The sequence below is a fragment of the Pan paniscus genome, chromosome 8, assembly GCF_029289425.2.
Source record: "Pan paniscus chromosome 8, NHGRI_mPanPan1-v2.0_pri, whole genome shotgun sequence".
Lineage (NCBI taxonomy): Eukaryota > Metazoa > Chordata > Mammalia > Primates > Hominidae > Pan > Pan paniscus.
This window is the reverse complement of record NC_073257.2, coordinates 97,905,820-97,921,890: the sequence shown is the minus strand read 5'-3', so window position 1 is coordinate 97,921,890 and position 16,071 is coordinate 97,905,820. Positions and strand designations below refer to the sequence as shown.

At 47.9% G+C, this 16,071-nt stretch overlaps 1 protein-coding gene across 4 annotated transcripts in view; it reads left to right on the top strand.

Annotated features, from left to right (window-relative positions):
- GRID1 (glutamate ionotropic receptor delta type subunit 1) overlaps positions 1 to 16,071 on the top strand; it is a 777,975-nt gene that overhangs the window by 440,325 nt on the left and 321,579 nt on the right. For 3 of the 4 annotated variants that reach the window (XM_063607779.1, XM_034931017.3, XM_034931019.3), the window contains exon 5: positions 10,410 to 10,463. The exons of the other annotated variant lie outside the window; for it this stretch is intronic. In XM_063607779.1, the coding sequence (XP_063463849.1) occupies positions 10,410 to 10,463 (54 nt within the window). The remainder of the gene's footprint in view (positions 1 to 10,409; positions 10,464 to 16,071) is intronic. 4 annotated transcript variants of the gene reach the window in all.

Here is a 16,071-nt window from a genome sequence, read left to right as displayed (position 1 = left end):
GGGCGTTGGGCAGGTGGGCCACACCCCTGAGGACTAAGAGCAGGCATCTTTGGTTTCTGATTCTGTTTCTACCTTCTATAAGGGCCAAATGCAATTTCCTGGCTTACTGTGAGGTCCCCAAGAGCTTTGGGGAAAAACTAAGCTCTTGGCCATTCCCAGGTCTGGGACCCAACTGCATGGGGGCTTTGTGCTTGGAGAGGGGCTGTCTTAAAGTGAAGCAAAATTTACATTGTGGATGCTAAAAATAGTTTCCTTCTCCCCACACTTTTATTGCTGAATTTGCAATATCCTCTCTTCCTTACTCCCTAAGACCTCAGAGCCCCCCATGGTCTCTCAGTCACTTTCTATGGAGCCAGAGTCCCAAATTGAGTGCCCAGGTGGCTGAGGTAAGAGGTAAACAATCGTTTATGCCCTAGCTGTCGCACCATCCACCTCTTCTCCCCCAGTGCACTGGCCACCTCCCCTAGTTTTCCCGTGTCACAAATCCAGAGACTTGTTTCCTGACAGTTTCTGGGCCAGGAGTTCCTCCCTAGCACCATGAGGTAGAAGAAGCTTATATCTCCAGAACTAAAAAGCAGATATTTTTCTTTCTATTCCATTCTCCAAAAAGTCAGGCTCGTAAAAAAGAATACAAATTATACTCAGCAGCTCTTATCAGCTCGGTAAAGAATTGCTACTTTCAACTTTATTGCCTTAAGAAGAATTCACATGTTTCCATCTTTTAAAAATGATTTGGGTTGAGGGAAGGAATTCGATTCATGTGCAGAAGTGGCTTGCCTGAGCATGATTTGAAGGGGTCACAGCATTAACCTTGAACGCTAATGCTTTAATCGAGCAGCTGGGAAGGTGTAGCTATTCTCCCAGCGGATGTACCCGCTCTGGGTCAGGAGCTCTGAGACTGACAGCTGCACTGGGAGGGAGGGACTCTCCTGTCCAAAATGGCTCCACACCCTCCTTCAGCAGTATCTGGTGCTGTGGTCCCTGGAGTTGGTCTTTGGATGCAGGCAGCAGCTTCTCAAGCTCCAGTATGAGGGAGGAGAAAACATTTCTAATCAGTTTTGGACTTTGCTTGTATTTGAAAATCACCTGAAGCTGGAGCTGAACAGCAGAGTGTATGAGAAATGGCTCAACACAGCCACCTGCCACCCCAGGGCCGTGTCCCCTGCCCTCAGGGACCGAGTCATGAGATTGTTCACAGTGCACACTGCAGAGGCTGGTGGCTGCCCCCGCCAAACCAGGGTGGGCATAAATAATCTCAGAAGTGATTTGTTCCACTGTACATCCAGGTCCTCTAAAGAAGTTGTGTGACAGCATCCATGTTGCCAAGGGCCTGAATGTCTTGCTCCTCTGTGAGACAAGATCGGATAGAAAAGCTGGGCTCCGTTGCCTCCCATCAGGACATAGCCTGAATGCCTGTAAGAACAAGAACATGGGGGGCCTTATTTGGTTTCTGTGCCCTCCAGGTGGCAGGGAAATTATGGACCATTGATTAAAATCCAAGTATCCATCGGCCAATACTCATTGGCGCCTCCTGGCTTCACTTCTCCAAGTTGATCTTATTAAACAGATCGTGCCTGTGAGCAGGCTCCATTTCATTTTTCTGCTGATATTAACGTTTCCTTATAAATTGTCCACATGTAGCATATTCTCACTTTTTATTATAGTAAATTGCACTCCCTGCACAGCCCTGGAAGCTGCCTCTATTTCATCTGAAGGATCCACAAATGATCTGTAATGAATCTTCATTCCCCCGGGGCTGTGAGCGGGCGCTTCTGCCATCCACATGAACAGGGAAGGCAGTTCAGACTGGCTGTCGAGCTCAGACTTGGTCAACAAGAAGGACTGAGGCCAGGGAGGTCTAATGATTTACTAGAAATTGTTCACATCTATCAGAATTTTACATGAATTTAGTCAATTATTCTTTCTTTCTTTCTTGTTTTTCCATAGCAACATAATAGTTTTTCAGAGATCTGAGCCAATGTCAAAAAAGTCTAATGCTGAACACTCTCTCTTCCAGTGAACTCTCTTTCAGTAATATCTTTTTAAATGTCATTGACTGACCAAACTAGTCCAGAACTTACTATGTTGTTAGGCATGATATACGGGAACTAGCATCAGGAGGTTCAACACTCAGTACAAATGAAGAAACAATTGTATCCTGGAGGAAAAGCTCTAGAATTTGATCATGTTTCCATCACCTCCTAAAGGTCAGGGCATCTTGCATTCCTCCACTTTAAGTTCACTTTGTTTCTTTCTCAGATCCTCTCAGATGTGTAGAAAGGGGGTGTTAATTGCAAATACAGGCAGCACTAACTTTACATGGCACAATGTTAACCAAAAATCAAGTGTATAATCAAGTTCGTGCAAAGTGAGGACACTAGTTCCATATGCACGGGTTTTGTTTACCAGAGTACCATGCACCATGCAAAGCAAAGGCCACCTGTACATTCATATTCTTTTTAACTGTAGTAAGGTTTCTATTTATGCTCCTGGCCTTCCTTCTACTCAGCTCTGGAAATGTGAATCACCCATTCATTCATTCTGTAGGCACATTTTGAAGTTCACTGTCTGCCAGGTGCTGTGTCCCACAAGTGGCTTCGTGGTAATTAGACCAGGCTTTGGCCTCCAGGAGCTCACTTCCTAGTGAGGGACTAGAGGCTACTCCCCATATGCAAAAAAATCCTTTGACAACCAGAGGTGCATGTGATCCAGGAATTTTGAAAGGGGGTGACAGGAAACTCTGGAAACCAGGATCAGACTTTGCAGAAGGCCCTGTAGCTCTCCAGGTCCCCACTATCCAGTCACCACTATCACTGTCGCCTGAATCACCTTCTGGCTTAGCTGTTGTTTTTGCACTAAACACCTATGAAACATGCAGAGATTGAGTTTCGTCTTTTCTTGGTGCCCAAGTCAGTGGAACACGGTAGAAACCATATGGGTTTTGCATTGGAGAGGCCTGGTTACACTGACTTTCTGGGAGACTTTGGGAAAATCACTTCATCCTTCTGAGTCTTGGTTTTTCCATTTGTAGGCTGCAGCTCAGTAGCCTCTTTCAGTAGGCCATTGTGAGGACTCAGGGAGGGATCGTGTGTAGAGGGCTTAGCTCAGGGTCTGGGCTGGATGAGGTGTTCTGTAAATGCCAGCGATTGCCCCCAGCCTGCAACCAGCCTTCCCCTCCAGCCTTTCCCAGCCAGTGCCTTCCCTGAACTCCTAAGAGGCAGGTTCAGCTTTCTCCCAGGAAAACAGCCCTCTCAGCCTCCCCCAGAGCTGTGGTTTAGTGCTTCACAGGGTAAATTCTGATACAGCTTTCTCAGATGGCTTTCCTAGAGCTGGGAGTGATTGCCTTGTCTCCACCATCCTTCAGTGACCTGAGCCCATGCACTCCCCCATGTTCAACTGCTTTTCCCTCTGCCCAGATGGGGTGTTTCCTGTTCCTGCCAAGGGTGGGGGCCTTGGACTTCAAGGATCCTCGAGCAAAGAGATGGGTGAGATGGGAACAGATGACCATCAGGAGGGGCTGGCTCCTGGGAAAGGCTTGGGACAAAATACTGGAAAAGAGACCTTCTGGGATCCAAGATTCCCCAGTGGGATCTAAGAATAAGGATGGAGCCAGAATTAGGAGTCTTGGGAGATGAAGAGAACTTCAGGGCAGTTTTCTGGTGAAACAAAGACCAAAGAGGCTCCAGAGACAAGGCTGGGGCAAGGAGAAGCAGCTGAGTCAGCATCTTGGGACGTTTTTCCAAGCAGGCAGGCCCCCAGGAGACACAGGGTGGCTGAGAAAGTTCTGTGATAACCGCTCTTTAGGGGTTTCCTCATGCTTCCTGGCATAACTTCTGAAAACTCGGGCCTCATGGTGTCTGCTTTGCTGATTTCCTTTTAAACAGGCTCTTCAAATAATCCATCCTCCTGCAGCTAGCTACACCCCTTCCTTGCAAATGGAGGGGCGTTGCGCTTCTGCATGCTTTGGAGGGGTGACATTGCACAGAGAGCATTGTTCCTAAATGACATGTTGTTGCAAAGGCAGCGGTGGGCCTTTAACGTGAGCTCAATATCTGTCCTTGGGAAAGTGCCAGGCCCTGGGCTTCACGGGGGGAATGTTCCCAAATGTTAGAGTTGGGGTTTTAAAAAGATGCTAATTGCTGACAAGCTTTCATTATCTCAGGCTCCCAGTGTTGGGGGGATGCCTAGATAAGTGGTCAACAATTAACACATACATAAATAATTGGTGGCATTTGCACTTTGTAAAATAAATCCTCAGGGATGTGTTTGGAAGGCTTCCATGTGGAGGTTTTTTCCACTCCATTTACTATTCCTTTAGGCCAAGATAAAGAGAAACAGTCTCACACTTAAGAAATGCAAGTGGAATAATGGTTTCAGGCTTATGAGAACAAGTTAACCTGGAGAAGGACAGCACCGTGACTTATAATGGTGTTTTCTCAGATATGAGAAAAAAGACCATTTTGTTCCCATTGTTACGGGGCCAGGTTCAGACCCAAAAACTTTTTCAGACAGTTATCTGGGGCTTTCAGAGAGCAGCATGACCAAAGGAAAGAACACAGGCTTTGGAGACAGTTGGGCCGTAGTTCAAATCTAACCTCTGCTGAATACTGGCTAAGGGACCTTCTGCAAGATACGAGTCTAGATGGAGGTATCAGTTCCCCATCTGTGAAGCAGGGATAAGAACACTGCGTGGCTTGTTAAGTTGTTGGGAGTAAATGAGGTGTGTGGGTTGTAAAGCAGAGGAGATGTTGTATTGAAGTATCTTGGGGGGTGGTTAATAAAAGCAAGCTCTCGTCGCCCTTGGAAATGGCTCCAACTTAGTCTTGAGTGAAAAGCCAAGGACACAGAGGAAGGGGACCCAGACTGGAGATGCCTCCTCCAATGCGCTCAGCCTCACTGTCTTCTCTACTTCCTTCCAAGCTCTTGGATATTAGAACCGATCCTCACCACCATATGGTCCAGGGGCAGCTGTCAACTCTCCCCAGCACCAGTCTAGGAGAGCTGCCTCCACCCTTGACATTCTTGTCAGTGCTCAGGGACTCCTTTCTGTGCAGAGTCTGTTTGGAAGCTGGGAGCCAGTACGTGGCCCACATCTATTTCCCTATGAAAATCGTGAGATCAGGGTGGCTGGGGCAGGACCCAAATGTCCTCTGGCCCTCAGTGGGCCTGCAGAATGGCCTGTTGGTGTCCTGTGTCACTTACAACTCAGCTCTTGGGTGTCACTGGGAAAAGGCACCTGAGGTTCAGATTGGGGCTGTTGCTCTCGAGCAGGGAGACACATTCCCTTCCACAGTCGGCTCCCGAGACGTGGGAAGAACAGCCGCCTTCGGCCTTCTTTAGCTGGAGTTTGCCTATAACAGCACACTTTTCTTTCCAGAGGGTGGAATGTGGGTGTCAAGATGTGGATATACACATAAGTCAACACACGTGTGGACACTCAGCTGTGCCTTTTACCCCTGGCTGACTGCGCCCAGCCTCGCAGCTGTCTCATGCGCCAGTCACCACCATCAGCATCTGCTGTCTCCTCCATTCAAAAGGGGCTAGAAGAGAAGTCAGCTGGATGCTTTGCAACTTCTTACATCCTTAACTCTTCTTCTGAAGTTCTGTGTTTGCCAATGTATCATGGCCACAGGAGCCAGGCAGATGGGCCCAGTGGTTTGGCTAGGTCTCGTGGGATTCACAGCAACTTAGAGGGGTGCAGGCATCTGGCCACCGCAGCAATTCCTTTGGGCTCATTGGGCCCTAGTTCCCAGCTCCCACGGGGTTTGTGTCCCCCAGCCACAGTGTCTAGCTTCAGGAGAGAAGTCTAACTGCAGACAGCAGGGAACCAGCCACCCCACCTGCTGGGAGCCCACCCTGAGCAGAAGGCCGGCCCCCCTTCCCTCCCCGCCAGCAGGATACAGGGGCTGCCCTTTGCTTGTCTGACTGGGTCATCACTTCTGTGCTGATGCCCACAGCATTATGCAGCTCGATCCACACTGTGGCCAAGATGGGAGGGAAACACCACGTCCTGATGCCTTGAAGGGGAGCACATGGAGGTGGTGGTGCCCACCACTTTGCAAAGCTGTATTGATTGTTGGTCTTTTTGCCCTGGTGTATCCATGATGGCAGAGATGAGGCTCCTGGTCCACTCCCCTACCCAGGAGAATTAGGATGGCCTGTTGGGGTTGGGTGGGCTCTGTCTGTTGAATGAAGGAAGGAAGGAATGAATGAGGGATTATGCACGTGTACTTCAAGAGACCATCGAATCAAGAGCAGGCTGGAGACTCCAGTAGAAGGAACGGGAGGAACTTTGCGCTGACTGATCATCTTAAGTGAGCGCCTTCCTGGGCTGGAAGTGTCACCTGTAATTTCATTTGACTCTCACAATAACCCTAAGTGGGAGGTGTTTGTCTCAAGTTGACATCGCAGAAGTAGACTTGGAGATGAATTTTTGTGTGTGACAATGATTTATTAAAAATTATGGGGACTTAAAAAAAGAAAGACAGCAGGGAAGTGGGGACTTGGAACAGGAACATAAAGGAAGCCAAACAAGGTGATTTTGGCTCCATCCTGAAAAGCTGAGATCACACTCTGGAGAAGTCCCCAGTAGGGAGCAAGGCAGCTGGGATTTGTTTTCGTGGCACTCTGGATCCCTGGTTAGGGGTGTGCATTCCAAGGCACCGTGAGTGCCAAGCAGGGTTCAGGCAGCCTGAATTGGGGGTGTTGGCTGGCTGTTGGGAGTGAGCAAACATGCTGAGTCAGTGTAATAAAAAATGCTAACAGGATTCACAGGGACTGTGGGCAGAGCCCCCTGTAGCACTGTTGGTATTCAAATGCCTTATGGGTGTGGAAACTGCAGCTCAGAGAGGTGAAAAGGCTCACCCAGGAGCACTCAGCCAGGAAGTGGCAGAACTGGGATTCCAATGTACTCTGCCTGCCTGCTGGAACTCTCTATAGTGTTCTCACTCTGCAGACGAAAGGGAGGACTTGCCTCCACCTGCTGCAGTTGTAGCTGGAGAGGAAAAGGAAAAGGGCAGCACTTAGAAGGGGAATTAGTGGTGCTGGGAGGGACATTGCCCACTGGGGTGTGAGCATTTAGGGCTCTTCCCACAGAGCTGGCAGCCCTCCAGTAATTGCTGGAGTGGCGCGGGTTGATGGGGGACAGGGGGAGGCAGGCAGTGTTCCTGCTAAATCTGCTGTAGCTTCTCCTTCTCTCCATCTATCTCAGCCTCTGTGCGAGTGGCACCCTCTGGAAAAGGCTGCAGAAAAGCACTATTTATCTCCATGTGGGGAAAAGAGGCTTAACAAATTAGCTGATGTTTAATTGGTGAGGAAAAGTAGGACAGAAAAGTTGACCAGTTGTCCTGTGGGGTTTTCTGATCAATTGTCTCCACCAATATCTTCCCTGCATGGGTCTGATACTAGGTGGAAGTACTTCTTAGGGTGGCCAAGGCTCCCACCTGCTCCCTGGGGTCTCCCAGCAACAGAGTCAGGTTGTCTGCACTGCTGGCTTCTTCCAGGACAAGCAGAGAACCTCTCACCTGCACAGGTATACCCAGACCTTCAGATTCACAGAACTACATATTCTGAAGCAGGGCTCTCAGCCCCTGAAGCCAAGAGGCAGGGTCAGAGCTCTGAAACAGCACAGGACCTCAGACACAGCACAATTACCAGTGAATTAGGATCCCTAGCAGTGGGGCCTGGGGACCCTCTTTTTTAAAGCTCCCTAGGAGGTTCTTAAACACAGCCGGACTGGAGAATCACTGCTGAAGAATGTCAGTGCATGATAAAGCTTTACCTCTCACAAATGGTCAACCTTCTTAGAATACACGGCACTGTAAAGACAGCACTGCTCACCTTCTGCTCAGGCACTTCCTGGGATGGGACGTCGCTACTCCTGAGGCACCCCATTTCATCTTGAATGACTTGGAAAGTCAGAAAGTTGTCTCCTATATTGAATTGATATCTGCCTCCCTGATTATGGGAGCCATTGGCTCTAGGTCAACACTCAGAGGATGCATAGAGCAATTCCAATCTCTCTTGCACATGACAATTTAAAGACACCTATATTGTCCCACCTGTAAGCATCCCTGATCACTTTAACTGTCCCTCTCCATGACTGGGCTATAGTGTGCATTGTCCTTCATCAAGTGGGGTGACCTGGTTAGGTCAACCCTTCAAGGGGTGGAACAAACTCCTCCCACACCCTCCTTTCCATGAGTTGAGCTAGAGCCCAGCGATGTGCTTTTACATACCTTGGGAGACGGGAAGGGGCAAGTGTTATCTGCTCCTTTTACGAAGGAACAGAGACCAGAGTGGTTAAGTGACAGCTAGGTGGAGGCAGTCCCCTTTGGTTTTTCCTCAAGAGTGTTGCTTTCAAACTTCATTTCCCCATTTGCCTTTTTGCTCCTGGAAACTGAGTGTAGGACTTTGAGTTTGGCCTTGCTAAACCACAAGTCTTTAGATTCATTTCAGTGTTCCAGCCACTGAGATGTTATGACATCCTCCAGATTTGCATCTGTGCACATTTGATAAGAGTATTGCCAGTGTCTTCCACATGAGTGTCAAGGAAATGTTGAATTGTTGGGAATCGAGGTGAGCTAGAGCCCAGCGATGCGCTCAGAGCATTCTCAGCCCACTCTCTCTCCACTTCTCCCTCCACCTCTTCATCAGTGCTTCCAGGCTTTTGAAGACCTCCCTGAAAGTCTGCATGTTGACAGGAGAGAGGCTCTGGACGGGGTGGCTGAGACTCCACGCGGAAGTGTCCTCCTTTCTCTATCTTGACTGAAGATTCCTTTGAGCTCTGGCTCTTTAGCCCTTGCAGCTTCTCTGGAGAGAGCCCGGTTAACTGAGTTTGTAGAAAGGGGAGGAAAGTGTCTTCAGGATACAGCCTTGTAGCATACCCAGGTACATGGCTTAGCATCCCTTGCAGCCTCTTTTCTTTCCAGTGCAAGAGAGATGCACCCTGTGCATGACAGTTTGCAGGCTGCAGCACCATGCAGACCTAGGGTCATTTGTGGGGTCGTTGGCACAGGCCCTGACACCTCCATGCCTCATTTGTTGGGAGTGAGTCAGATCTCTGTGTACTGATGAGGAAAGATATTTGTGTTACACTGATAAATCAAAAACTAGAGTCTTAACTGGATATGTATTTCATGGTCTGATTTTAATGAAAACACTTGTCTGATATCTATTTGTAGCTATTTACTTGCGGAGGTAACTGTAAAATCTAGAAGGTGACACCTCAAACAACATTTAGAGGGTAAATTTGGAGGGATAAAGGGGGAATTGTCACTATGGCAGCATATTTTTTTTAATGGGATGGGATTATGGGATGTTGAGCATTTTTATGTTTCTGCATTTTTTTTGATAAAAGGAATAATAAAATTACATTACAAACAAAAAAACAGGACTCCAATCTGATAGCTCTTGTCCAGGTTCATAGTCAGCCTGGCTCAGTGCCCAGGCTCAGCAAGCACTTGGCACCTGCTTACGGGATGTATTCATACAGGACATGCTTGGAAACCATCAGTCTCTTCCAATTCTTCCAATCTGTTGGCTTTTCAATTGAAGGAGAGGGAAAGCACTCATAAACACATACAGGAAACAAAATAATTAACTGAGTTCTGTCTGCCTCGGCCTTCCACTTCATTTGCATAATCAACAATGTTTGCTGAATACCTGCTGTGTGCTGGTTACAGCTATTGGGACACAGCTGTGACCTAGGAGATATGGCCTTTGACATAATGGCAGAGGAGATAGACAATAAGAAATATTCTAGCAGAGGAGACAGACAATAAGAAATAAGTAAACTGATAGCCATTCAAGCACAAAGATGGCAAGTGCCATAAAGAAACAGAACAAAACACTAATAGAGAGTTACGGGATGGGGCTACGGCCCAGGAGCTACAAAGAGCTTTGTTCTGTGGATCCTAAAGAACTGAAGGAAACTCGGAGCCCCAAAGCTGCTGTGAGCTGCTGTCTTCCTGAATGTCACTCAGTACAGCTGGACTAGACAAGCCCCCATAAATCCCTCGTTCCAGTTTCCTGATTCTGTAGCCTGGAGTAATGATAACACTCATCCCCTAAGCGCCCCTGCAGAAAGGTGTTTGCAGGCATTCCTAGGGAAGGGAGGCTGTGCCTGTGCCTGTGCCTGTGACCCTGTGCTGCCTGCAGGAACCCAAGCGTCTAATCTTGCTCTGGGCTGGTGCAGGAGTGCGTGGAGGGAGAGCAGGAAATTAGATGTCTGTGTTCAGATGAAGCTTCTTGCAGCTAAGGCAGCCAGAGCAGGCCCCAGGGGGATGGCATGTTTTGTGAGGAAAATATTCTCCAAGAACAATGTTTATAAAACTCTGTCTCGGCAATCATCCTGTGTCTGCCAGCTTCTGTCTTGCTTCCGTTCATGTTCGTTCTTTTTCTCTCTGCAGGCCGTGGAGACCAACCTGGCTTCCAAGGACAGTCACTGGGTCTTTGTGAATGAGGTAAGGGCTCTAGAAATGTGATGAGCACGGCCTGGACTGAGCCCCTAGCCCCTTGTAAAGCTCAGTGTGATTCTTTTCGGTTCAATTCTTAGGGGGCTGTCATGAATCCTGGGGCTCCACCTAGCCCAGGCAAAAACTCAAAGAGTTGAACTTGACCTAGCAGGGTGCTCACCTGGCAGGTGGGAACCAGAGAAAGAATCCTGACCTGGGTCCATGAGGAAGTCAAAAGTCAGAGGGCAGTGGTGGCAGGGATGAGGTGTGCTAGGTGAGGTGAGGCAGCCAGTGGGAGCCAGGGGCTGGAGCAATTAGGGCACGTCATGAATTGAGATGCAGAGGGGGTGGGGCAAAGGAATGAGTAGGAGAGGAAGGCTGAATTTCATGCAAGATGGTAAGGGTGTGCATGAGTGTGAGCAAGAGTGTGTATGCAGGGTGTGCACATGCGTGCGAGAGTGTGAAGCCAGGTGTGTGTGTGTATGTCTGTGTTTATGATGTGTGTATGTGTATGAGTTGTGTGGTGTGTAGGTGTGAGTGTGTGAACATGCATGTTCGTGGATGTGTCTGTGTGCAGGTGTGTGTATATGTGTGTGGATGTGTTTGAGTGTGTGACAGGTATGTGCATGCATGTGCAAGTGTATGTGTGTGTATATGTGTGTCTGTGTGTGTGCATGTATAAATGTATGAGTGTGAATATGTGTGTGATTGTGCATGTACAGGTGTGTATGTGTCTTTGTGTGTGAATTGAATGTGTTGAGTGTATGTACAGGGGCGTGCATGTGCAAATTTTATGTGTGCATGTGAGTGTGTATGTATGAGTGTGTGTGCATGAGTGTGTATACGTGAGTTTGTGTATGTATATGTTTGGGTGTGTATGTATGAAAGTGCATATATCTGTATATGAATTTGTGTGAATGCTGTGTGAGTTGTATGTGCATGTGTGTTTGTGTGTGCATGCATGTGTGTAAGTATGTTTGTGTGTGCAACCAGTACGTGTAGGGATAAGTGTACCCATGTAAAGGGAGTAAATAGAAAGTCTCTCCCATGACTGACCATCCCACCAGTTTGGCCCCAGGGAGGAATGGCAACACCAGGGATCGTGGTGGCCTGGCCTGCTTTTCATTACTTGTACCCTGTCTGGCCCTGGCCTCCTCCACGCTGCAGGCATTGCATAAGAGTGGCCTGAAATCACACACTCTAGCTTTCCCAAAGAATCCCCTCTGCCCACATATCCTTTCAGGAGCACTACCGGGGTGGCCTGTGTGACCTCAGTGCGCTATATTCACTGAAAGCTGACTCAGAATGTGTTCCTGGTGCAAGCTTTCATCATGGCTATGGCCTTCAGCTGCTCCTAAATTACTGATCAATTTCTAATGGCTTCATTCTGGAAGATGCAGGTTTATTATGTAGGTAATTCATTCTTTTATGATGTCTGTTTCCTCATTAGTTCTTTGCTAATATGGCTGAAATAGTCTTGGGTGGCTTATTTTAATAATTGTGCAGGTAGTATCAGATTGTAACTACTTGCAAAGTCCACTTTTTGTAGATTTTCCTCCATGAATTCACATCTTATTAGCTCCATGTCCACAGAGGGCAGTTGGGGACGTGCAGTAACCGTCCATTTACCGTGGGGTGCAGGTGGTTGTGCTGGTAATTAGAAGGGACATGACTGCCGCCTCCTGTTTTCAGAGCCTGTGAGAGGCTGCCTTGATCCTTGAGAAGTTTGGATTCTCTGGGGTTTGCTGACTTCTCTGTGGCTCTTCACAGTCCAGTTTTCTTTGTTCCAAAGAAACGATGCATTCCATGTGGCCCTGAAGTCAAATGTCCGATGCTGGTTTTACTTTTTTGATGAATCCTCCAAACTGGATAGCCAGTGTTTCTCTGTTGCCAGTCTTCAAAAGAATTACTCCGTTTTTACATTCCTAACCTGTTTTCTTTTCTTTCTCCAAATCCCCACCCACCCTCAGGGGCCCCCTGTCTGTGCCTCTTGACTCACTCTTCAGGGCTGGCGTTAACTTCAGACTAACCAGTGTGCGGTGCCCCTAGGGCATTCCATACTGGTAGGCACATTGGCATTACTGGGGCAGCTGGAACCCAGGGCTTAGTGTCATCAGGAGGAGTCAGATATGGGGTATACCTGTTGGAGCCACACTGGAGCGGCTTCTACTGAGAGGATTGTGGTGTCTCACCGTGGCCAGCAGTGTACCCTGTGCCAGCCCGGCAGTGCACATGGATGGTGTGAATATCTCTGAGCTGAGTGTGTCCTCCTCCAAATGTGAGGGGCCTCCAGGGAGCCGCATCTTCCTCCTTTCTTGGCTTCCTTTTCTATGAGGCAAGGGACAACATCTAATATTTCTTTTTTTATTTTTATTTTTTATTTTTTGAGACTGGAGTCTTGTTCTGTCACCCAGGCTGAAGTGCAGTGGTGTGATCTCAGCTCACTGCAACCTCTGCCTCCCGGGCTCAAGCAATTCTCCTGCCTCAGCCTCCTGAGTAGCTGGGACTACAGGCGTGTGCCAGCTCGCCCAGCTAATCTTTGTATTTTTAGTAGGGCGGGGTTTTATCATGTTGGCCAGGCTGGCCTCGAACTCCCGACCTCAAGTGATCTGCCCTCCTCAGCCTCCCAAAGTGCTGGGGATACAGGCGTGAGCCACCATGCCCAGCCAGCTAATATTTCTTAATCACCTACTATGTGCCAGGCACTTGTCAGTGCATTTGTTACCTTCTTAGTCCTCATCAACAGCCCTGTGTGGCGGTTGTCATTATCCTCATTTTGCAGATGGGAAAACAGAGTCTCCAGAGGTTAAATCACTTGCTCAAGGTCATGCAGCTATTAATGGTGTATCTGGGATCCTATTTGAGGACTGTCTGGCTCCAAATTTTTCCATCAAACAGTAGCTTCATGCACATGGCCTTGGCAAAGATCTGTAACTCACAATCAGTATCTGATTCAGTGAAGTCAGTCAGTGGGGGTCAGGTATGCACACTGATGGGGAATACTCTTGGGCTGGCCTTTGGTGCCAGCTCAGGGACTTTTTTGAAGTCTTCTATCAGAAGGTAGGGCCTGTTGGAAAGCTTTCACCCAGGCACCCCAGGGTAGCCTCTGGTTAAGGACCGTGGTGTTTTCCAAATTACACGTAGGCTTATCCTTAGGATCCGGCTATACTCAGGACTACTGTTTCCGGTTTTAGCATGGCCCCAATTGAACACAAAAGTCCTGTTATTCTTATTATAATGTGATATCATTTTAGGCTTTGCTCAGTTTTTAAGCTATCCAAGTATAGAGCCACAGACAAATGGTTTCTCAGCCACCTTCCTGTTTGTCTTATATAATCACTAGAGATAAAATAAGGGGGAAAATAAAGAAAAAGAGAAAGTCAGGGGCAGGCATTTACTGGCTCACTTTCCAACATGCTCCAGAATTCAGCTGCTTCACTGGGTCCTTGTCTTCCCACCTCTTGAAACTGCTCCCTACTTCTCTGGAGGAAGTTCAGTTCCTCAAACAAGCTCAGGTCTGTGCCTCCCCGACCACCGCAGGTGTCTTTGGGGCCTCCAGCATGGCCCTCCAGCTGTGCCCCCAGCTCCCTCTCATTCCTTACAGGCTCTGCCTTTCAGTTTCCTCCTCTGTATTTGATTTGTTTTATGCATTTTCCTGGATTCAAAATAAACACTTGAGGGCACACGTTTTTTTTTTGCTTTCTTTACATCTACCCTCTTTTCTTTCTGATGAGTATTGGTGCTACGTATTACAGACCTGGTTTATTTGGAGACGAAATAATTGCATGCAGAGGAAGCTTTGTGAGTGTGAGCCCTACCAACAGTTCCTATAGGCCTCTGGGCACTACTGTGGGGACACTGGAGAGCGGATGTGTTTTTATATCTGCTAGAAGTATTTAAAGAATATTTTTATTGACTGATTAGGTTGCAGATTACCTTAGAGAGGGTAGGGGATTCAAAAGAACTTGTGGAAAACAAAATGAACCATTAGTCAAGGTGGCCACTGAACTGTGAGTCCCTTGAGGGCATGGCCAGATTCAGCTCATCACTGAATCCTCAATGCCCTGAGCAAGGAATAGATTCTTCAAAGGTTTGTTTGAAGGCAGGTCAATGTACATAGTGTAGAGCAAATTGCATTGACAAGCATTTCCCTGTCTGCCTCAGAGAAAAGACAAAGGCAACAATTAAGTCCTGAGTTTCAGCGATGGAAAGGACCTCTCTGGATCATTCATTAGATGTTGCCAAGTTCAAGCCCAGTCAGCCTTGACTCTGGATGAGCTGGGTGACTTTTGGAGCCTCTTTAGCAGCTGAGGTAAAATGTTTCCTCTCCACACATCCTCCAGCAGATGCCAGGAGAGTCGGTGATCCCTGTGGGTCTGGCCTCTTGGGAACTTTGTGCAGGGAATTCTCCTATAGAAAAATCAGTATGACTCTCCAGCCTCTTGAAGAACCAAGGTTGATGGGGACTTGAAGCACTGTGTTTGTTGCTGGGCAGCTTCCATTGTTACATGAATTCTTCCAGACATTGAACCAAAGCACACACATACTTTGTTGGAAATGGTTTAAGATGCTTAACAGATGATGTGGGTATGCACACATAACCTTTGCACCTGGGTTTTCTCAGAGAGTGAGTCTCTAAGAGGTGATCTGTGGGTCAGCAGCGGCCAGGAGGAGGTGACTTCTAAAAAGGGAGGAGGTATAGTCAGCAGGCCCTTGCCACTTCTTCCCGATTGTCAGTGTATGTCGGTGACTCCACATCTCACGTCCATTCCAAACCTTGCCCTTGAGCTCCAGATCCAGAGATCCAACTTGACTCAAGATCCTCTTGACTTGGCCACTTGGAAGTTCCATCACCACCTCGAACTCAGCGTACCTCTTTCCAAACTTACCATCCTCCCCAAACCTGGTTCTCTCTTGGTGCTCCTGATCTCAGAGACCACTGTCCCCATCCTTCTGGTTGGCTCCTCAGACACAGAAAAAACAAAGGCATGATAAAAGAAAAAGACTGTGATATGAATGCTGAATCACATAGCTTTAAGAAATCTGCCCACATCATCCAGCCTGCTGCAGCCCTCTGCAGGATGACCCTGACCCCATATTTGCACCCTTATTTACTTCTTACTATTGCGTTCATATCTCATGGGTCATCCCTGCAAATGGATGAGTGACTTCTTTCTTGCATTTATTTTTCCCTCCTAGCTTTGGGGTTTTGGCAGGGTTTTTCTTTCCACCTGCCATGTCCTTCTGAATCTGTGATTGTCTAGGACTTCCCTTTCTTGCAGGGATCTGCTTAACATTGCCTCTGCCAAAAGGACTTCTGTATTTCCCCAGTAGGGTGATTTTTTCACAGCCTCACCCCAGTTCTGCTGTGTTGGGGAATTGATGCACATGCCTGATTCCCTGAACAAGCTGATCTCTTTTCTCTGAGGTTCCCTAAAGTTCCTAGCATGAGGGGCTGACACACAGAAGAGCTCGCTGGGTTAAACAATCTGACTGTATCCTAAGAGACCCCCCATCTGCCACCCAAAGGACAAAGTCATCCCAGTGTGTGGTCTTCTTCAGCACCTTCTGCCTAGATGCTCTCCTGTTCTTGAGTCTCAGGCCCCAGCCCCCATCT